We start from the raw sequence: 22,873 nt of genomic DNA on the forward strand, positions 1-22,873 counted from the left end.
GTACTTAATCACTACACAATACTGCAATATTTTGGAAGGATTATTATGAAAACCTTTAGAATTATCTTTTAATTTTAAGTAAAACAGAATGGCATTTTCCATTTTAGTCATTATCAAGAATGAATTAATTCTGGTTAATATGTGGTTATTTGTTATGATCCTTAAGATTTAATTGAATTTAGATTGTGACGGTCTTTTTTTCTTGTATATTTATAAAGAATAAGGGAGTTAAAAAGTAAACATGATGTATTAATTTTTAAATTCTAATTTGAGAAAATTAAGATGTTTGCCATTTTTAATACAAGTTGTACAGAAATATACAAGTAAATTCAATTCAGCAAATATTTATCACAAAACCATGTACAAGGTGTGGTATAAATTTTTTGAAGTGAATAAAGGTGAAGTCTGTGTTTCTAGATCTAGAACAGTGTATCTAGTGGACTTAAGAGATGATGGAAATGTTCTGTAATCTTTGCTATCCAAAATGGTGTCCACTAGCGATATGTGGCTATTGAGAACTTGGAATGTGAGTAGTATAACTGAGGAATTGAATTTCAAATTTTATTTAATTTTCATTAATTTAAATTTAAGTAGCCACATGTGGCTAGTGACTACTGTATCGGATCTCTGAGTTCTAGAGTCTTATGTCTAAGGAAAGAAAGAATAGGGCACTTAAAGAGGCAATAAAAGTGTGCTATAAGGTGCATAGAGCTTAATATCAGAAATACCCATATATGACTTTTAGATCCTCTGGATTTTTGATGAGAACTGTGCAATAATCTGTTTGATTTGTTTCCATATCCTGGTTATTTTTTAGACACTTCCATATATGTTGAAGGACTAAGTAATCATGTGGAATATTACTATTATATTTAGTAAAATGATAAATTGCTACAAATATTTTCTAAGGAAAATAACTTAAAAAGAGTTATGAACTTTGATGAATGGACATATAGGGAGAGTATACACACACACACACACACACACACACACACACACTAGACTAGATATTTGAGGTGAATTTAAAAATTTTATATAATTGATTTGTAGATGTGTGAGCAAATTAGAGTGAGGCAGGGATAAGGAAGGGATGGAAAGTATTCTAGGTAGATGGAACATACTGAAGGAGGGCACAGCAGATAAAGGATAGAACATTTTCTGAGAATATAAGATTATTCAGATTTTTATGTATAATTTTGTTGGACTGGAATAGAATGAAATAAAACTGAAAAGATAGAGTGGCTCAATGTCACATAGAGAAGTTTGTACAGGGGATTAAGGCCCTGTGAGAAAGCTACACTTCAATTATCTGTATATATAAATAGATCGATACATACCTTGTTTCCACGAAAATAAGACCTACCCGGACAATCAGCTCTAAGGCGTCTTTTGGAGCAAAAATTAATATAAGACCTGGACTTATTTTACTATAATATAAGACCCAGTTTTTATAATATAATATAATATAATATAATATAATATAATATAATATAATATAATATAATATAATACTGGGTCTTATAGTAATTTTTGCTCCAAAAGACGCCTTAGAGCTGATTGTCCGACTAAGTCTTGTTTTTGGGGAAGCAGGGTATATATACTATCTATCTATCTAGCTAGCTAGCTAGCTATCTAGATGTATATATAGCTCTCTGTATATATGTTGGCATATGTGTCTGTCTTAATGATATTTTGACACAAATATTATCAGGGTTATTATTAAATAAGTTTTCGTATAAATGTTCACTTTACTACCTAAGGATAATTTAATCAAATCTCTTAAATCTCTTTGTCTTTAATTAAATTTTAATGTTTTCATAGATTTCAGAGCAGGACTTCAGAAGCTGCCAAACTTGAAGCTGAAGTAAGCAAAGCACAAGAAACAATTAAAGCTGCAGAAGTCTTAATTAATCAGCTTGATAGAGAACACAAGAGATGGAATGCACAGGTTTGTTTGAGAGACTGAGGCCATAAAGGGGCTTCCTTTAAAATACAGGAAACCTATAATGTGACGTATTTGTTTAAAACTATATAAAGGAGAGAAACTGTATAACTTTCAGCTGGCTTAAAAATAAATGATTTAGATATTAATGGCTGTTATATAAATTAATCTTTAAGCAAGGTATCTTTATATGAATGGATTTTGGACAAAGCGACATACTCTTTTAGTTATGTTTTGTTGTGGGGAAAGACAGGGATGCAATTAAGTTGATGGAAAATTGAGAGCTCTTTAGAGATTTTTTTTTTGAACTTACCTTTACCAGGACAGTAATTTAAGATTTGACACTGTTAGCCATTTACTTCTTTTTGAAATACTTTGATTTTGCCTTTGTTCAACTGTTGTCTCTTGTTTTTCATTTGTTTTTCTTTAACCAGTTAGACTCCTCCCCTCACTGGATTTTTCTTACCTGCTCATCCAATAATATTTGACTGCCTTCAGTATTCCCTTCTTCAGCTCCCTTCTGTGCAACTATTCTGGGGTTATCCAGTCTTAAGAATATTAGCTATACTATGATGCTGAGTAGAGCTATATTTCTAGACTGCTAAGTTTTAAATTCGTATTTCCAACTACACTTTAAATATTTGCATTTAATTATCTTGGGAACTCAAACATAGCATGTCTAAATTAACTTATTTTTTTTTTCTTATCCCACATGCCGTTTATTTCTTATAAGGCATCTTTGTTCTAGGCATCAAAACCAAACAAATGTGGTTGTCTTAGACTCTTCTGTGTTTACTTGTCATATCCATTTGCAAATAATTTCTCATGTTTGTCTTCTATCTTTAATGTCAATCCTTTTCTATTTTCTCTTGAGTTCTCCTCATTTGTCTCCCTCCTATCTGAGCCTTTAATTGGTTCATTCTTCATTTGTCAGCTTAATTGTCTTTCTAAAACTAAGTCTGATAACATCACTGGCCCTGTTTAAACACTTTCAATGGCTCATTATTGCCACAGGATAAAGTAGACGCTCCTTTGAATGGCATGGGACACCTTTCACAATCTTTCTCCCTCCAGTCTACCTCTCTCTTTTTATTACTTTGATATTGCTTCTCTTTCTGCTCAAACTTATGTGTTAGCCACACTATGCTTTAACTAATGATTTGCCATGCTTTTTATTTGTTTTGTGCTTTTGCTCATACTCGATCTTAATTGTATTTTATAAAATGGTGCTAATTCACAATATGTATTTAACTGTGATTGGGATAAAAGTTCTGCTTTTATTAAAATCATTTGGATCTCTCAATGACAAAATATGTTCATCTTTACAATATATTAGGATTTTATACATTTGTATAATACCAACATGGTGAAAGGTGGTGTTGATATTTCTATATTTTGACAATTGTATTCAAGTCAGATTGACCATAGATTACTTTAAACTCATAAATGATTATTTTCCACAGTCAAAACTGTAAATTATGAAGGTGTTGTTATTATTTCTTTTCCATATTAAAACATATCCATACATCAGTCTCTTTCTTTTTTCCAGGTTATAGAGATAACAGAGGAATTAGCTACTCTTCCGAAAAGAGCTCGATTAGCTGCTGCATTTATTACATATCTTTCTGCTGCTCCTGAAGGTCTGAGAAAAACCTGTTTGGAAGAATGGACCAAGTCAGCTTGTCTTGAAAGTTTGTATATAGTTATTCATTAATTTGAAATGTCACTGTACTAAAAATGCATCTTCTGTTTTTTGACATTTTACTTTTTAATATATGAAAAATTTTCTTTAAGTTAAAAGGTACTATAGCTACTTAGATTTGCCAAATTCTGCAAATGTTCTGAGAATTGTTTTCTCATAATGATTCTTCTAGTGCTAAAATCACTCATGAAACTGAGACCACTGAATTATTTTTTGATACTGCATGAATGCAGTTAAACATTTTATTTCTTTAATTTTTATAGTAATTTCATATCTTAAGATGAGATGCAGGAACTCCAAAATGCCTTGTGAATTTTATGGTTTTCACAAACTATTATAGTTATGAAAATCCATTTAATAGATGAAATATAAGTTAACTGAGTCCCATTTATTTGCATTTTTTTACTGTTTGAGCTGATTTTCCTCTTCTGGTGCTAAATGGGGAAGAATGGATTGAATATTAAGAATGGGCACAGGACTTTTGTTTGAATATTTTTAAATAGTTTTATTCCCTTTCCTTTGTCAAGTACATGATTGTTATAGTGTTACTGATATCTTTACCTTTTCAGAATTTGATTTGAGGAGATTTCTTTGTACTGAAAGTGAGCAGTTAATTTGGAAAAGTGAAGGTCTACCATCAGATGACCTTTCCATAGAAAATGCTATTGTTATCTTACAGGTAATTAATGAGTTTTTGTTTTTGCATTAGAAGTGTTTCTCTTGAAGCTTCCTCCAAGAAGTACCTTCTTCAAATTCTTAGGCTTTCACAGTTATTACAAAAACGTGAATATTTTCCTAATGAATATCCCTTTATGATTCATTTGGTGAATCTGTAATTTTCAGTATAATTTATTTTGTAACTTACTATAAAAGTATAAATGAAGTGGGCATTATTTTGGTGACAAAATATTCTAAATTGAACTCCTTAATGGTAATAGAAAAATTCTAGGAATATCTGCTTCACTTGGTTGTATAGTTCCTTCATTTAGCGCAAATGATTTTATATTTTTAAATATTTGTTTTTTTAAAACAAATTATACAAAGTGAAGATGTGATCAGTTTGGTGGTGTAAGTCAGAATGACCATATACATATTAACCTTATTAGCACGCAAAAAACAAATTCCAAATCAGGTATACAAACAAATCATTTCTTTGAATGAAATTTGTTTTTACCTATAAGTTGGTTTACCTTTCTGTTAATGAAACTTGGAAGATAGATTTTCCTCCTTGAAAATGTGATTTTTTTTTTCTGTTCTTTCTATCTCAATAGTTTATACTCTATAACAGCCGTCTTCTCTGTAACCCCTCTCTCTGTCCACATACCATTTCATACCATAACTCCAGTCTTAAAAAATAAACACTAAGTATTCCTCTTTAGGTAACATAAGCATAATATTACAAGATTTGTATTGTGGGCTCTGTTCATTCCTGGGTAATTTAGTTTGAGTAGTCCAATTAATCAGCTAATAATACTTTGGCTCATGACATTGGCATCTTACCAGTAGATAAGTTGCTGACCACAGATTAAACAATTTTGCCTTCTTTAATTTGATTTGTCTTGTTCTTTCTTTTAAACATTTTTCATTATTATTTTTTACACTAGAATTATAAATCTAGAACTCTAAATGTGTATGTAAATTAATTCATTATGCAGTTCTGACAAGTTTGTGAACTCATCCTAGAAAAAGTGCTACACACCTCATTGCTGAATATCACTATGGTCACCTTCGAAATACCCTCCTTGGGAAGCTATGCACTGACACCAGCGCCTAGTTCCCTCTTCAAATCAATTTTGGAACTCTTTTTCTGGAATGGCCACCAGAGCTGTCATCGTATTACCCTTGATGTCCTGAATGTCATCAAAATGTCTTCCTTTCAATATTTCCTTTATCTTCAGGTAAAGAAAGAAGTCACTGGGGGCCAGAGCAGATGAGTAGGGAGGGTGTTCCAGTAGAGTTACTTGTTTACCGACTAAAAACTCCCTCACAGACAGTGCCATGTGAGCAGGCGCATTGTCATGATGCAAGAATCATGAATTGTTGACGAAAAGTTCAGGTCATCTAACTTTTTTCGCGCAGCCTTTTCAGGACTTCCAAATAGTAAACTTGGTTAGCTATCCAGTTGGTACAAATTCATAAAGAATGATGATCCCCCTGATACCAAAAAAGATTAGCAACATCTGCAACAAGTTAGCAAACTTAATTGTCAGAACTTGTATTACAGCGAACTATGCACTTTTTATCATATTGCTTATTCCTTCTCCAAGGTTTTGTAATAACCTCTTCTTCCCTTTTCAGTAATCTAAGAAAGCAATCATTTGCAGATTTTAAAAACACACAATTTAAGTATTCTTTTTTTATTCCATAAAAAATCAGGTATGTGAGCCTTTAGAAAAAATACATTTATCAATAATTTTTATTTTTTATTGATGATAATTTAATTTTACTGATGAAAATACTTTTGTATTCTTAATTATGTTTCATGATAAATATAGGAAAAAATTGTTCTTGAAATTAATTTTAATAATAAGATTAGATTTACAGTATTATACATTTTTCTTGTGAAGACATGTATTGAGTATTTGATTTTTATTGTATACAGACCGCTTGGTATCAAATTAGTTTTCTTTAAACCACTTAGAATTTCTGAGATTACTTTTCCTTCCTGCCATTCAGTGTGTGCTGAGGAAATGCAAACTAATTTAATATTAGTCTAAAGAATAATTATAGAGATAAATCACAAAGGGAATTGTTCTTTTCCAATAAACCCCAAATAAATAATAATAATAATCACATATATATTTATATTCTATCTGTTTTGTTTATTTTATTCTTTAGATTCCACATATCACTAAGATCATATGGTATTTGTCTTTCTCAGTCTGACTTACTTCACTTAGCATAATACCCTCTAGGACCATCCATGTTGTCACAAATGGGAAGATTTCATTCTTTTTTATGGCAGAGTAATATTCCATTTCATGTTTTTTTATGGCAGAGTAATATTCCATTGTATATATGTACTAAAATTTCTTTATCCAATCATTTATTGATGGGCATTTTGGGTGTTTATATATCATGGATATTGTAAATAGTGCTGCAGTGAACATAATGGTGCATATATCTTTTCGAATTAGTATTTTGGATTTCTTTTGATAAATACCCAGGAGTGGAATTGCTGGGTCATAAGGTAGGTCTATTTTTAATGTGAGGAAACTCCATACTGTTTTCCATAGTGGCTGCACCAATTTGCAATCCCATCAACAGTGCACAAGGATTCCTTTTCCTTCATATGCTCACCAGCACTTGTTGTTTGTTGATTTATTGATGATGGTCATTCTGACAGGTGTAAGATGATATCTCATTACGGTTTTTATTTGAATTTCCCTGATGATGAGTGACACTGAGCATCTTCATATGTCCATAGGCCATCGGTGTGTTCATTTTGGAGAAATGTATTCAAGTCCTCTGCCCATTTGGATTGAATTGTTTGTTTTTTTGGTATTGAATTGTATGAGCTTTTTATATATTTTGGATATTAACCCTTTATCAAATGTATCATTGGTGAATATCTTCTCCCATTCAGTAGGATGTCTTTTCGTTTTGTTGATGGTTTCCTTTGCTGTGCAAAAACTTTTTAGTTTGATTTAGTTCCCTTTGTTTTTTTGTTCGTTCCCCTTGCTAAGGAGATATATCAGTGAAAATGTTACTAAGGGTAATGTCTGAGAGTTTACTGCCTGTGTTTTCTTCAAGGAGTTTTGTGGTTTTGGGTCTTATATTTAAGTCTTAATCCATTTTTAATTTATTCTTGTCTATGGAGTAAGAAGGTGGTTTAATTCTTTTTTTTTCTTTTTTTGCATATATCTATTCAGTTTTACAGCACCATTTATTGAATAGACTGTCTTTACTCCAGTATATGTTCTTGCTTCCTTTTTCATAAATTAAATGACCATATAGGCATGGATTTATTTCTGGGTTTTCTATTCTGTTCCATTGTTGTGTGTGGCTGTTTTTATGCTAATACCATGCTGTTTTGATTACTATGGCCTTGTAGTTTAGTTTGCTATCAGGTAGCATGATACCTTCAGCTTTATTCTTCTTTATCAAAATTGCCATGGCTGTTCAGGGTCTTTTAGGGTTCCATATAAATTTTAGGAGTATTTGTTCTAGTTCTGTGAAAAATGTCATTAGGATTTTGATAGAGATTGCATTGAATCTATAGATTGCTTTGGGTAGTACGTCCATTTTAACTATATTAATTCTTCCTATCCGTGAGCACGGTATATGCTTCCATTTATTTGTATCTTCTTTAATTTCTCTCTTCAATGTCTTACAATTTTTTGAGTACAGGTCTTTTATTTATTTGATTAAATTTATTCCAAGGTATTTTATTTTTCTTGATGCAATTGTAAATGGGACTGTTTTCTTAATTTTTCATTCTTATAGTTCATTATTGGTATATACAAATTCAACCTGCTACATTGTATCCTGATGCTTTACTAAATTTATCAGTTCTAATAGCTTTTTGTAGAATCTTTGGGGTTATCTGTATACATTAGCATGTCAGCTGCAAATAATTACAGTTGTACTTCTTTCTTTCCAATTTGGATTCCTTTTACTTCTTTCTCTTGTCTGATTGCTCTGGCTAGGTCTTCCAGTACTGTGTTAAATAGCAGTGGTGAGAGATAGCGTCCTTGTCTTGTTCTTGTTTCAGATTTTCACCATTGAGTATGATATTAGCCCAGCGTTTGTCATATATGGCCTTTATTATGTTGAGATGTGTTTCTTCTATTCCTACTTTACGATGAGTTTTTATCATAATGGATGCTGGATTTTGTCAAATGCTTTTTCTGCATCAATTTGATCATATTTTTATTTTTCATTTTGTTGATGTGGTGTATCATGTTGATTGATTTGCAGATACTGAAACAACTTTCTATACCAGGAATAAATCCCTCTTGATCATGGTGTATGACCTTTTTAATATATTGCTGCTGAATTCGTTTTGCTAATATTTTGTTGAGGATTTTTGCATCTGTGTTCATCAGGGATATTGGCCTATAATTTTCTTTTTTTGTAATGTCTTTGTCTTCTTTCAGAATTAGTGTAATGGTGGTCTCTTCGAATGAATTGGGAGCCTCCCCTCTTCTTGAATTTTTTCAAATAGTTTGAGAAGAACAGATGTTAATTCTTTTTTGAATATTTGGTAAAATTCACCTGTGAAGCCAACTGGTACAAGACTTTTGTTTGTGGGAGCCTGTAGATTACTGATTTGATTTCATTAATAGTAATTGGTCGCCTCAGATTTTGTTTCTTTTCGATTCAACCTTGGAAAATTGTATGGTTCTAGAAATTTATCATTTCTTGCAGATTATCCTGTTTGTCAGCATATAGTCTCTTGTAGTATTTTCATAATTTTGTGTTCATTGTCATTTTTCCTTTTTCATTCCTGATTTTATTTATTTGGGTCGTCTCTTTTTGTTGATGAGCCTTGTTAAAGGTTTGTCAACTTTGTTTATCTTTTTAAAAATCCAGCTCTTGATTTCATTGATCTTTTTGTATTTTTTTTTTTAGCCTCAATTTTGTTTATTTCAACTCCAATCTTTATTATTTCCTTCCTGCTACTCCCTGGGCTTTGTTTGTTGTCTTTTTTTTTTCTTTTTCCTAGTTCCTTAGATGTAAAGTTAGATTGTTCATTTGAGATATTTTTTTCCTTTTTCTTAAAGTAGGTCTGCATTGCTATGAATTTCTCCCTGAGGATTGCTTTCACTGTGTCCTGTATATTTTGGTTTGTTGTGTTTTCATTTACATTTGTCTCGAGGTATCTTGGATTTCTTCCTTGATTTTGTTGTTGACCCATTCATTGTTTAGTAGCATGTTATTTAGCCTCCCTGTATGTATGTGTTTTTCAGTTGTTTTTTTTTTTTGTGTGTGTGTGATTGATTTCTAGTTTCATACTATTGTGGTCACCAAAGATGTTTGATATAATTTCAATCTTCTTAAATTTATTGTTTTGTGGCATAAGTGGTATATCTTGGAAAATGTTTCATGTGCACTTGAAAAAAATGTATATTCTGCTGCTTTGGGTTAGAAATGTTTTAAAAATGTCAGTTAAATCCATCTGTTGTACAGTGTCATTTAAGTATGCTGTTTCCTTGATTTTCTTTCTGGAAGATGTGTTCATTGGTGTCAATATGTGTTAATGTCCCCTCCTATGATTGTGTTACTTACTGTTGATCTTTCCCTTTATGTTGGTCAATATTTGTTTTATATGATATATTTAGGTGGACCTGTGTTGGGTGCATAGATTTTTACTAGGGTTATGTCCTCTTGTTAGATTAATCACTTTGTCATTATGTAATGTCCTTCTTTGTCTCATTTTAAAGTCAGTTTTGTCTGATATAAGTATTGTTAACCCAGCTTTTATTTTCATTTCTGTTTGTGTGAAATATCTTTTTCCATCTCTCTACTGTCATGCTATGTGTGTCTTTCAATCTTAAGTGGGTCTCCTGTAGACAACATATGTATGGGCAATATTTTCTTATCCATTCAGCTTTCGTTTGTCTTTTGATTGGAGAATTTAATCCATTTACATTTAAAGTGATGATTGATAGGTACATAGTTATTATAATTTTATTCATATTTTTGAATCATGCTATTGCCTTTGCCTGAAATGCTTTTTCACCTCTTTGCCAAAGTCCCGAACGAAGTATCTTTCTTCGTTTGACTTACATTGCTTCCTAGCAGATTCCCCTAACTCCAGCTCTGATCCTATATTGTGTCCTCTTTGTTTATAAAATTTTTATTTTTTGCTGTTTAATTGTATGTGAACTCACTAAAGGGTAAGGGAATATATCTTGTTAATTTCTGTATCACTCATTGTCTTACTGTAGTAGTTATACAACATATAGTAAGTAGTGAATGAACACATGAATGAATAAAAGCTTGACAATTTTGGATCTATTATAATTTGGTATATGTAGCATTTTACTACATTTAATCACGAAATAAAACCTAAAATATACCTTAGAGATTTTTGTCTAAATCTCTTTGGAGAAATGTAAGTAAATGAACGCAAACTTTTAAGTAATGTGAAATTCTTAAGCATATTTTCTCTGCTGAAACCATGATTTTCTTAATCTTTATCGTCTTTTTTTTTTTTTTTTTTAACTGCATCAGATCATTGGTATGAAATCATGGGTAAGAACTTTATTAAAAATTTAAAATAATTATTTTCATCGCTAGGCAAAATCTAGTAGACTTGTGAAATGTTTGCTATTGAATAGTTACATAAAATAAGATCCAAAATCTCGGTGTAGTATATTGATAATACTTAAAAGCATATTTACTAACTGTGGGGACAGAGTCAGGAGTGCAGTTTCCAGGCTCTTGGCCTGACATGGAAAGTTGCTGGCTCAGGTAGTAAATGGCCATAAACTGTGACTGGATGGCCATCAGCTGTGGCTAGTTGGCCGTCAGCTGTAACCAGTGAGACATTGGCCACTAATATAACTGCCGTGGCTACGCTAGCAGAAAATGGGGGCTAGCAAGAAGATGGTGGCTGAGTTAGCAAGAGCTGATTGCAGTTAGCATGGCGGATTGCAGTTAGCACGGCAGATTGCAGCTAGCACGTGAGGTTGGATGGCAGAGAGAACTGGACGCAAGTTGCGGATAGTGGGGCTCCTGCTTCCTATATCTCCAACCCAGCCGCCAGGGAGAATATAGTGGTATGACTCTCCTATCTATGGCTCCGTGGGTGTTCCTTTTTGGCCTCACCATATCCTGCGTTCTTATGTGGGTAGCGGGACTAGAGACCCCACATGACAGCCCGCGTGACCCTAGTCATCTCATTTTTCAGGGAATAGCAGATTTAGTGATGGAACAGTAAGTAAAACCTCCAGAAATAGATGCTGGGTGAAGACCATATAGTAGTTTGACACTGTGGGAAGTGTGGTAGTAGTAGACCATTTGGGTGCAAACAAAAAGGGGGTGCATTGTCTGTAGAGAATTTTGAAACAATAATAAAGCTGTTTAAAATTCAGTCAGCTCTTTATTGTCACCATGTGCTGGCAATTTTAAACAACGTTACTGATAAAATGCTCTTTGCCCTTGGGGCAGATGGTCCCCCTTATTCTCCTCCTTCTTGGTATATCACTGAAATAACATCATGTTCTTATTAGAACCTCATTTCTAAGTCTTCATTTCTCTTTGACATTCATGCGTTGTGTTATCCCTATAGCACACTATATATATTTACATATATTTACATATATATAAATTGGCTTCCTTTCACCTGCTAAGTGGCATTGTGTATGTAGGGCATTTTCACTGGTTTCTAATTTCCTACTTGTTTCAGAGTTCAATTAGTGTAAGGTATTTAGTTCATTAAATCTTAATATATAACCTACAGAATTTTCTCTTCTTGGATACTTCTTTGGTAATATTAACTATATACTGCTGTATAAGAATCAGTGTCTTAAATATAAGCAATTATATTGATTATTATTTCAGCAATACTTTTTGTGATTGGGTCTTACTTGTCTTTTAAGGCCTTTATGGTTTATTCAACCAAAAATATATATAAAGTTAGGCAATAGCTTGGTTGTCCAGAGCTCTTGCTTACTATATTGTTAATATACATTGCCTGTGTTACTGTGTGATAAATAGGACTGTACTTACTGTGGTTAAATTGAATTAGCTAATATTAATTACTGATCACTCTAAAATTTTTTAACGTGGCTAAAAACTGTACCTTTAATTTCTCCTCATGGTTGAATATTTATATTCTCCAAAGCATGAGAGAAAAACTCACTCAGTAATTGATTCATAATTTTTAGGAAATTATTTCCATCTAATAAAAGCTTATAATCTTTTTTCTGAACTAGAGTCGAGTGTGCCCATTTCTTATAGACCCTTCTTCCCAAGCTACAGAATGGTTAAAGACACATTTGAAAGACTCGCGTTTGGAAGTTATTAACCAGCAGGTATGTATTATAATTTAGATACAGATACAGACTAGTAATGGCATCTTATGGTGAAAAGAACTCTGGGTCTGTAATCAGAGAACATAGTCAAATAGCTATAACTTACCTGGTATGGGACCCTGGGAAAGAAATACAATTCTCTTAGCTTCAGTATTCTAATTTGTAAAGACGAGATTAGAATGTATATTTGTTTCCTTTTATGTGCAGGGTGTTGATCTAAGCCCTGGGAATTTAATTGTGAGTACAGTGCCTGCCCTCATGGAGATGACAGTCTAATAGGTTAGAGAGACAATTAATAAGCATTTACCCTAAATTATGATTAAAAACACAAGTATAAGATCTTATAGAAAAGTTAAGAGTTACTAACTTAACTTGGAGAAAGCCTCCTGGACTATTAGCATACTTGTAGTTTCTCTCTGTGCCTCTTACAATTTCCTGTTCCTGTAACTCACCATGAGAATCTTTGATGTGTCCTAAGATTTAACATATTGCAGGGAAATGTATTCATAATCTTTCGAGTAGTGACTTTGCACTGTCATATTTATCTTGCCAAGGAAATTATTTTGGCCAGGTTTTTTTTTTTTTAACATAAGCCTAGAGTATGATTAAAATTTGTAGATATTCTTGGATAATTGAAAAATGACCTCTTGAAAACATACCTCACTTATAAAATGGGGATATTTCCCTCATTTGTGTGTGTTATTAATAATTGTAAATTGGATAATATACATAACACTTTAATGTCACATAGTGTCACTATGGTCACTTACAATGTCACATTATAGTCACATATGTATAATATATATAATGTAATATATATAATATATATAATATAATATATAATATATAATATATATGACTATATTATATATATGTACACACACATATATATATATATAGTCACATTATAATGTCACTTATAGGAGATTTAATAATTATTACCTCAAGTGTTTAATTTATTTTAACCACAGTTGGAGGCCTGGAATGATATTTGAAACTATTCTTTCTTTAGCCAGAAAACCAGAAAATTTTGCATGGTTATAGAATTTTGTGTAAAGGTTCTTTTCACCATGATTAGGCCTATTACACTAAGAAAAGTTTACTAGAATTTATCATCTTGCCTTTCTTCTTCCATTCAGTCTTTGACTTTGAACATAACAAACCAAAGTAGTTCTTATTAATAGTTGGGGGAGTCATTGCATATAGAATTAGGAAATTTGTTTCTAAATCAATTTGAATTTATAGTAGAAGATTGAAAAAGGCTTTTTTTATTAATGTAAAATTTCTTATTTTTCTTAAATGTCTATTTAATTTTTTTATGAAAATTATTTGATAATTTATCCAATGAAAATGATTCATCACCAAGTACTTATAACTAGAAAAATAATTGTAACTAACTTGAATGGCTAGCATACATATTTTAAAATATTCATATTATTCCTTTTAATATTTTCATTCAGTATTTGTAAGGGCCTTTGTAAATATTAAGGAAATAAAGGAATTAATATGTATTCTTTTTTCTCTTAGGATAGTAATTTTATCACTGCTCTTGAGTTGGCAGTACGTTTTGGGAAAACGCTTATTATACAAGAGATGGATGGTGTAGAACCTGTTCTTTATCCATTACTGAGACGAGATCTGGTTGCTCAAGGTAAATATTTGACAGTTTCCAGAGAGTAACTACTTTTAAAATTGCCGAAGTAATTCACATAGTAACTAACTGAATTTTTTTGTCTTGCCACTGAATCTGAGGAAACAGAAACTTTTTTGGGAGGCTAATGATAATGTCCCAATAGTAATAGCAAGTAAACAATATTTTAAAGTGCCTTTATAAGAAGGGACACTGTGTTGGGGTCTCCAAGGCTATTCTTGGGTACAGTATTTTATTAGGAAGACTCACAGGACCCAGCATAGTCACATTCATGGCTAAGATTTATGGCAGGGAAAGGATGCAAAGCAAAGTCAGCAAAGAGAAAAGGCGCATAGGGTGAAGTCAGGAGCCATGAAAACAGGTGCAGGCTTCCAAGAGTCTTCTTCCATTGGAGTCACACAGGATATGCTTAATTTCCCCACGACGGACTTGTGACAACACGTGTGAAATGTTGTCTGCCAGAGAAGCTTATTAGAGACTCAGTGCCGAGAGTTTTTATTGGGGCTGATTTTATAAGCATATTCTTCTTGGCATGCAGCAAAATTCCAGACTCCTCAAAGGAAAGTAGGTGGTCAGCATATACCACATTGTTTGTACAAACAGTTTAAGCACAGTGAGCCACTCACTCTTTTGTGATCTGGGAATGGTGAGAACCCTCTCAAAATCCAACTTCTCAGATTCTGGTTATGGGCCCACCTTGTAGGCAGGCCTTTCTAAGATTAGCCGTTTTAGGACTGCTAAGTTACATCTTTTCTGCTCAGACACCTAACCCAGACTTTGACGATTAGAGAGTAATGTTCTTAAACTATAAGTGTGTCATGCAAGTTGTATACAGACACATACATAGATATGTGCTTATACATGTATACATACATATACTTACACCACACACATTGGTACCACTACAAGATAAATAGAAAATTGGAGAAATTGGGGCAAAGCCAAGAGAGAGCAAAGTGTGCATTACTCCCTGATCACCTGTTATCCCACAAATGAGTATGCTTGGCCTGGCAGTGGTTGATATGTTGTGAAAAGAACTCTAGTAGTGGGGCTTTTGTCTTTGTAACCTTCTAGAGTTCAGTCTCTGGTCTCAGCCTGTTCTTTGCTAGTGCTGACTCAGGTCTGTTGAGCTAGCTTTTGCTATGCTATTTTCAAGGAGGCCTAGAAATGAACATTTAGTGCCATTTAGATTTGACTTTCTTGACTCTATATTCTGGCACTTGAGGGCTCATTAAATATAAAACCCCTGATTGGTGTCATGTTTTAGCAGTATCTGTGGTATTGTCTGAGAATGGGTGTTGACGAGGTCCGGGAAGTGGTATATGGTGAAAAGAGATATATTCCAAATCATGATTTGTTCACATTATGAACCACCACTATTCCAGATGGTTGTGCAGGGCTGTTTGAGTCAGTTTATTTTATAATTAGGAAAGAGACTTAATGTCTGCCCCTACCTTACGTTTTCTACCTTCCTCCCAGGGTTGCATACATCCATGTCACATTAGTGGAAGCCTGTGTATACTTCAGATTGTCCTTTTCCAGAGTGTTGCGTTCCTCGTGAATTGCCATTTTGTCATCATACGTTTCCTTTGGGGACAAAGGATGGTTGTCCTAGAACCAGATAAAACAGAGTATGTCCAATGTCATTTACATCCCAGTGCCCTTAATCTAAGCAGCATGAACTGCCTTTCTACATACTGAGGTCAAAGCAAGTACAGATAATAGGAACAGAATATGCTTTTCCTCCTCAAATTGATGATGTTCAAAAATCCCTTCAAATGTGTATTGTACAAAACGAAGAGCAAGGTTCAGTTCCTCCTCCTGCATGGGTGTGCCTAATTGCTCCACCCATGCAGAAGTAGATGTGGCCATTTACAATTAGTCAATAATTGAAGACAGCTGGTCAGTTAGCCATGTAGCTGTTGTTAAGATAGAGGTGGTATAGTTGGCAATAGTTCAAGTTTTACTAACTATAGATGTCGAAAGTATTTTTCATTAATATTCTAGTCCTTTATGGTTCTTTCATTTCCATGTTGGGTTTGAGTATGGATCCAGGAATTATAGTAGAGATGAGAGCTGAGCATTCTTGTTTTTTTTTTTTTGTTTTTTTTTTTAAGTTCAGATGCTTCACTTTAGGCATAGTTGCTTCATATGGGCATGTATATGTGCAACATAAAGATTAAGTTTGTGATTAATTGTTGTACTTAATTGGGTGTGTCTTTGGTAGCCCAGTTGAATCTGGGTGGCCCAATGGCCTGAACACAGCCAGACTAATGGTTCTCTAACAGGAGGGATTTTGTCCTCAGGTAATATTTGGTAACATCTGGATACATGTTTGGTTGTCACGGCTTGGGAAGTCTATTCCAGGGACATCTTAAAATGCATAGAGCATCTCCTCACAACAAATAATTTTTCAGCACAAATTGTCAATGGTGTTGAGGTTGAGAAACTCTAAGCTAGCTCACTAGTCGTGAGCCATGAATCTCTGTACTGATATATTTCACTTAGTCTCAGCATGGCATGCTTTATAGCCAAGATCACTACTCGAAGTCAGCCCACTGTATAAAATATTCAATGCTATAGATTGCTAGAAATGTTTCCCATGGATAGCAGATGACTGTAACATTCGATTGGATTTGCTTATCTGTGAGATTATTTGTAGATACCTGTAATTCTGTTCATCTGGAGGATATAGGGATCAAAGGCAAAGATTGATTTACAATCGCTTGAGTTATTATACTTCCAAAGTTGCCTCTTGCAACTTGGTAGAGCTGCCATTCAGACCTAGAGACGTGTTTATTGACCAGATAAATAGCTTTAGTAAAATTTACAGGTATGAATATGGTCCTTCCACTAGGCCAAGAAGGTATTCAGTTGTTGGTTCTCTTTCTTTGTAGATAGTGGTTGTAAAGCCAACAGTTTATCCTTGATGGACTGTGCGATGTCTCCTTGGGCAATGTCAATTTGGTTATTTGGGTGGCAGGGTTTTGTATTTGTCTTCATTTAAGTCCCGTTCATCTTTAGTTAGTTAGGCTTGAATAGTATTCAATACCATTCAGAGTGAGCAGTTTCCTCAGTGGAGACAATTACCAAAATGTTATCTATGTAATGTAGTGTTTCTGCCTATGTGGCAATTCACATGTACTGAATTGATCTAGTTCAGGTGATAATATATTTCTGAAGAGTTTGGACCTGTAAAAGTATATACTACATACAACAGATAAACTGAATTTGGTCTTCATCCCAAAAGAATATAAATAAGAAAACATGCTAATCATTGGCAATGTCCAAGTCTCCATACCAGCTATGCAGCTGTGGTAGCAACTTTGTAAGTCATTATGTCAGGCACTTGGGAAGCAGTGGTGGCCACTTCCTGGTGTAAGTTTCAGTTGTAGTAGACTATTCATGTAACATTGGTTTCCAAAATCAAGGCAGATAAAGCTGTGTAGTACCCTTGCCTGGTACAAAAAGACTTGTTTCTTTTTCATTTTCTGGCATGATGCATTTCAATATTGGTAGGATTTGGGTACACTTTATAGAACGAGCTTGCCTATATCTTCAGCTGATTGTTATAGAAATCATCAAGGCATTACAATGAATTTATCCAGTTAATACATCCTTACATACAAGCAACCCAAATGTTCATATCTATTATACATGCTGACCAAAAACTGTGTGTGTGTGTGTGTGTGTGTATGTGTATATATAATATATATATATGTATATTTACATATATATATAATATATGTATGTTCAACCCTGGTTCAAATTCAGAAAAAAAGATTATAGACATGCAAATTACAACTTCCTCTGGAAATAGAGCAGCAGATAAAATCTTATACTTGTGCCCAATCATTCTGTCTTCAAAGTTCCTTAACCAATAGTAAAGATTTTGTGTCCTGAAGAAAAATTTTGGTCAAAATTAACTCCATCATAGGTTAACTCCAAAGTAAATTAAGACTTTTTATAGTTGGACTGTAAAAAGAATGTGTTGGACTTCATAGTTCTGTATCTGATATTTTCTAAGAGTAGGATATAGGACTTCTATCCAAGGGGCTTTTTTATTTTTATTTTATTTTATTTTATTTTTTTTTTAATTTATTGGGGTGACAATTGTTAGTAAAATTACATAGATGTCAGGTGTCCAATTCTGTATCACATCATCCATAGATCACACTGTGTGTTCACCACCCAGAGTCAGCTCCCCTTCCATCACCATACATTTGATCCCCCTCACCCTCATCCCCCACCCCCCAACCCCCTTACCCTCTGGTAACCATCAAATTACGTTCCCCAGATTAATTTTCAAACCCGTGGCCATCCTGTGGTCACCAACTGCCCTCGAATCCCCTCCCCGTCCCTCCCACCCCCCACCCCTCCCGCCCATCTAGCAACCCTCAGTTTTTCCTCTGTCTCCAAAACTGTTTCTGATTAGTTCATTCACTTATTCTTTTCTTTAGAATCCGCAAATAAGTGAGATCATATGGTACTTATCTTTCTCTGTCTGACGTATTTCGCTTAACATAATGTTCTCTAGGTCCATCCATGTTGTTGCAAATGGTAAGATTTCTTTCTTCTTTATGGCTGAGTAATACTCCATTGTATAAATGTACCACAGTTTCTTAATCCAGTCATCTACCGATGGGCATTTCGGTTGTTTCCATGTCTTGGCTATTGTGTATAGTGCTGCAATAAACATAGGAGTGCATAAAGATTTTTGAATTGAAGTTTTGGGTTTCTCCGGATAGATACCTAGGAGTGGAATTACTGGATCATAGGGTAGTTCCATTTTCAGATTTTTGAGATACCTCCATACTGTTTTCCATAGTGGCTGCACCAATCTGCAATCCCACCAACAGTGCACAAGCGTTCCCTTTTCTCCACATCCGCGCCAGCACTTGTTGTTTGTTGATTTATTGATGATAGCCATTTTGACTGGGGTGAGGTGGTATCTCATTGTGGTTTTTATTTGCATTTCTCTGATGGTTAGTGAGGTTGAGCATTTCTTCATATGTCTGTTTGCCATCTGTATATCCTTTTTAGAAAAATGTCTCTTCAAGTCCTCTGCCCATTTTTTAATTGGATCGTTTGTTTTTTTGGAGTTGAGTTGAGTGCGTTTTTCATAGATTTGTGATATTAATCCCTTATCAGATATATCATTGGCAAATATCTTTTCCCATTCAGTAGGATCCCTTCTTGTTTTATTGATGGTTTCCTTTGCTGTGAAAAAAACTTTTTAGTTTGATATAATCCCACATGTTTATTTTTTCTCTTACTTCTCTCGAGCGAGGGTATATATCAGTAAAAATCTTACTCCGGGTAATGTCTGAGAAGTTTCTTCCTATATTTTCTTCTAGGTATTTTATGGTTTCAGATCTTACATTTAAGTCTTTAAGCCGTTTTGAATTTATTTTTGTATATGGTGTAAGGAGGTGGTCCAGCTTCATTTTTTTGCATGTGTCTGTCCAGGTTTCCCAGCACCATTTATTGAATAGACTGTCATTACTCCATGGTACATTCTTGCTTCCATTGTCGTAGATTAAATGGCCATATAGGCGTGGATTTATTTCTGGACTCTCTATTCTGTTCCATTGATCTATGTGTCTATTTTTATGCCAGTACCATGCTGTTTTGATTACTGTAGCCTTGTAGTATAATTTGAAGTCAGGTATTGTTATACCTCCCACTTTGTTCTTATTTCTCAAGATTGCCTTTGCTATTCGGGGTCTTTTATGGTCCAAGGGGCTTTTTTAGATAATAAGCCATTTATTTTGAACTTTTAAACAAAGTTATATCAAAATAATACTTGCATGGGTTACAAAATCAAGTAGTACAGAAAGGCAGTAGTGTTTTGTCCCTCTCCTCCTCATGAGTAGTCCTTTCACCAGAGAAAACTAGTTGTTTTTCAATTTTAACGTTTTGTTGAAATATATATATGTATGTGTGTATGTATATGTAAATACCTAGATCAATGTATAGAACTTTATCAGCACTCCAGAAGCTCCCTTATTTACCACTGCCTGCAATGAGTGTAACCACATTCCTGACTTATAATGACATAGATAAGTTTTGCTTGTATTTGCATAAATGAGCAGCATCTGACAACTGTGGGCTGGGCGCTGGCCTGGCTCTGATAGCTTGGCTATTTTGTTCTCCTGTTGTACATAAAGCATTTCTCAGCACCAATAGCAGACAGGTTACTCTGACCGTAATCATGTCTGAGCACAAAAAACAAGAATGCTTTCCATATCACAAAAATAACCCAACATCTTTCTCTCCCTATTAATTTGAGTGACTTCTGCTTTTTCAAACCAATATTAACTTAGTTTTACTCCATTTCTCTCACCTTCTGAAAATTATTAAGATGCCAATCATAGAATTGTCTGCTCTTTATGATAGCTCTCATTCCCCAGCAAAATCACACTTTGAACCATCCCCAAATCACCTAACATATGTCCAAATGCTATAACGAGCATCTCAATACCTTCTTGTTAAGACAATGCACAGTTTCCATGATGATCTATCTTTTATTGAAAATGCTAGTAAACCTGAGCTAAGGCCCTTTCAGCATTGGATTTAATTTGTTTTGTTTGTACTCTGTATTTTGTGTATCTGTCAGCATTGGTTACGCTGTATTTTTTTTTCTTCAGGTGTTTGTCCGTTCATCCAAATTGTCAATATGAATTGGTGTATTTTTTTTATAAGTCTCATAACTTTTTCATTTGTTTTGTAATACTGTCTTCCTTTTTCTTGATATTAATTTTTCTTATTTGATCAGTCTTGATGAAGGTTTATCAATTTTACTAGTTTTTAAAAAATACCAACTTCTAACTGTGTTGATTTTTCTCTGCTTTTATTTTTTCACATACAAGTATATCTCATTTTAATTTTGATAGAATATTTTCATTAACAATCATGAAAAAGATAATTGCTTATTATGCTTAAAACAGTATGTTCATAAAATTCTTTTTAAAAATTAAAGTGTAGATGACATACACTATTACATTAGTTTCGGGTGGACAACGTAGTGATTCAACATCTGTATACCTTACGAAATGATCATCACATGTCTAGCAATCTTCCACACCATACAACGTTATTATATTACTGATTATATTACCTATGTTGTAGATTACATTCCCGTGACTCGTTTGCATTTTTAAACTGATTTTTTTCTTTGTTATTTCATTTCTGTTACTTGCCTTAAATTTCGTTTGATCTTCCTTTTTCTAGATTCTTGAGATGGAAATTAAAAATATTGGTACTCTTTTCTTTTTCCTAATGTATGCATTTATGTCTATAAGATTCCCTCTAAGTCCTTCTTTAGTTTCACACCACAAGTTTTGATTTCTTTGATTCATAAAATACTTAGCAATTTTTGGGTGGTGTTTAATTTCCAAGCAGTTGGAGGTTTCCTAGTTACCTTTTTTGTTATTGATTTTTAGATTACCTCCATTGTGGTCAGAGAATTTATTCTGAAGCGTTCAGTTTTTTTTTAACCCTGTTGAAGCATTTCTTATGCTCTGACATTGGTTAATTTTCATAAATGTTCCATGTACAATTAAAAATTATGTGAATATTGTTCATGGTTGTTTTAATTTTTCTAAAGTCAATAAAGTCAAATTTGTTAATTACATTGTTTTCTTCCATGTCTTCACTTTTTTTTCCTGTCACATATTGAAAGAATATCTTCAAGTCTCCATTATTTTGAATTTGTCCATTTTGATTTTAGTTCTGTGAATTTTTGCTTTAAATATTTTGGAGCTATGTTTTTAGATGCATACATATTTGGAAACGATTATCTTTCTGTTCTGTTATTTTCTTTATCATTATGAAATACCCTTCTTTATCTCTGGACACGTCTCAAGTTTTTAAGTCTGATATTAGAATGGATGCAATAAATTTTGGTGGCTATAGTTTGCATGGTAATTCTTTTCCATTCTTTTACTTTCCATTTTCTATTGGTCTTGTTTGTAAAGCATCTCTTTCAAAGCAGTAATATCATTTGGTTTTGCATTTTCATTTGACATGCAGTCTTAATTTCAATAATGTAATTTAACACAGTTAATCAATTCATGCAATAACTGATACAGTTTTTAAGTAACCTGATTTTTTCATCAGTTTTTTATGAGTTTTTAATGGTTACTCTACATATGACAATATACATCTTTGACTTGTTATTTTAATACAAATAAATACTTTGCCAGTTCTTCAGTACTGTACTTTTAACTCTACTCTGCCTGCCTTTGCATTTTTGTTGTGATGCATTGTCATGCTCCACATGACATTATAATTATTGTTTAGAATTGTATTTATACATTTTTACCCTTTCTAGTGTTCTTAAATTCTCCCAGCATTTCCATCTGGATTATTTTTCTTCGTCTGATGGGTTTACTTTTGTATTTCATTTAGTGAAGGGCTAGTGGAAGCAGACTTTTTTTTCATTTATTTTTGAAGGATTTTTTTTTCCTGTCTGACATAGAATTCTGGGTTAACAGTTATTTTCTTTAGCACTTTAAAGTTTTTATTCCATTGTCTTTTAGCATATGTCATTCCCATTGAGAAATAACCTGCTTATATTATTGTTGCTCCTT

At 33.3% G+C, this 22,873-nt stretch overlaps 1 protein-coding gene across 3 annotated transcripts in view; it reads left to right on the plus strand.

Annotated features, from left to right (window-relative positions):
* Positions 1 to 22,873, plus strand: part of DYNC2H1 (dynein cytoplasmic 2 heavy chain 1) — a 290,945-nt gene that overhangs the window by 112,658 nt on the left and 155,414 nt on the right. For 2 of the 3 annotated variants that reach the window (XM_033120671.1, XM_033120673.1), the window contains exons 61-66: positions 1,822 to 1,948; positions 3,492 to 3,633; positions 4,214 to 4,323; positions 10,824 to 10,844; positions 12,530 to 12,628; positions 14,156 to 14,279. In XM_033120671.1, the coding sequence (XP_032976562.1) occupies positions 1,822 to 1,948; positions 3,492 to 3,633; positions 4,214 to 4,323; positions 10,824 to 10,844; positions 12,530 to 12,628; positions 14,156 to 14,279 (623 nt within the window). The remainder of the gene's footprint in view (positions 1 to 1,821; positions 1,949 to 3,491; positions 3,634 to 4,213; positions 4,324 to 10,823; positions 10,845 to 12,529; positions 12,629 to 14,155; positions 14,280 to 22,873) is intronic. The other variant, XM_033120672.1, reaches the window with a different exon arrangement.

Source organism: Rhinolophus ferrumequinum, chromosome 11, assembly GCF_004115265.2.
Source record: "Rhinolophus ferrumequinum isolate MPI-CBG mRhiFer1 chromosome 11, mRhiFer1_v1.p, whole genome shotgun sequence".
NCBI lineage: Eukaryota > Metazoa > Chordata > Mammalia > Chiroptera > Rhinolophidae > Rhinolophus > Rhinolophus ferrumequinum.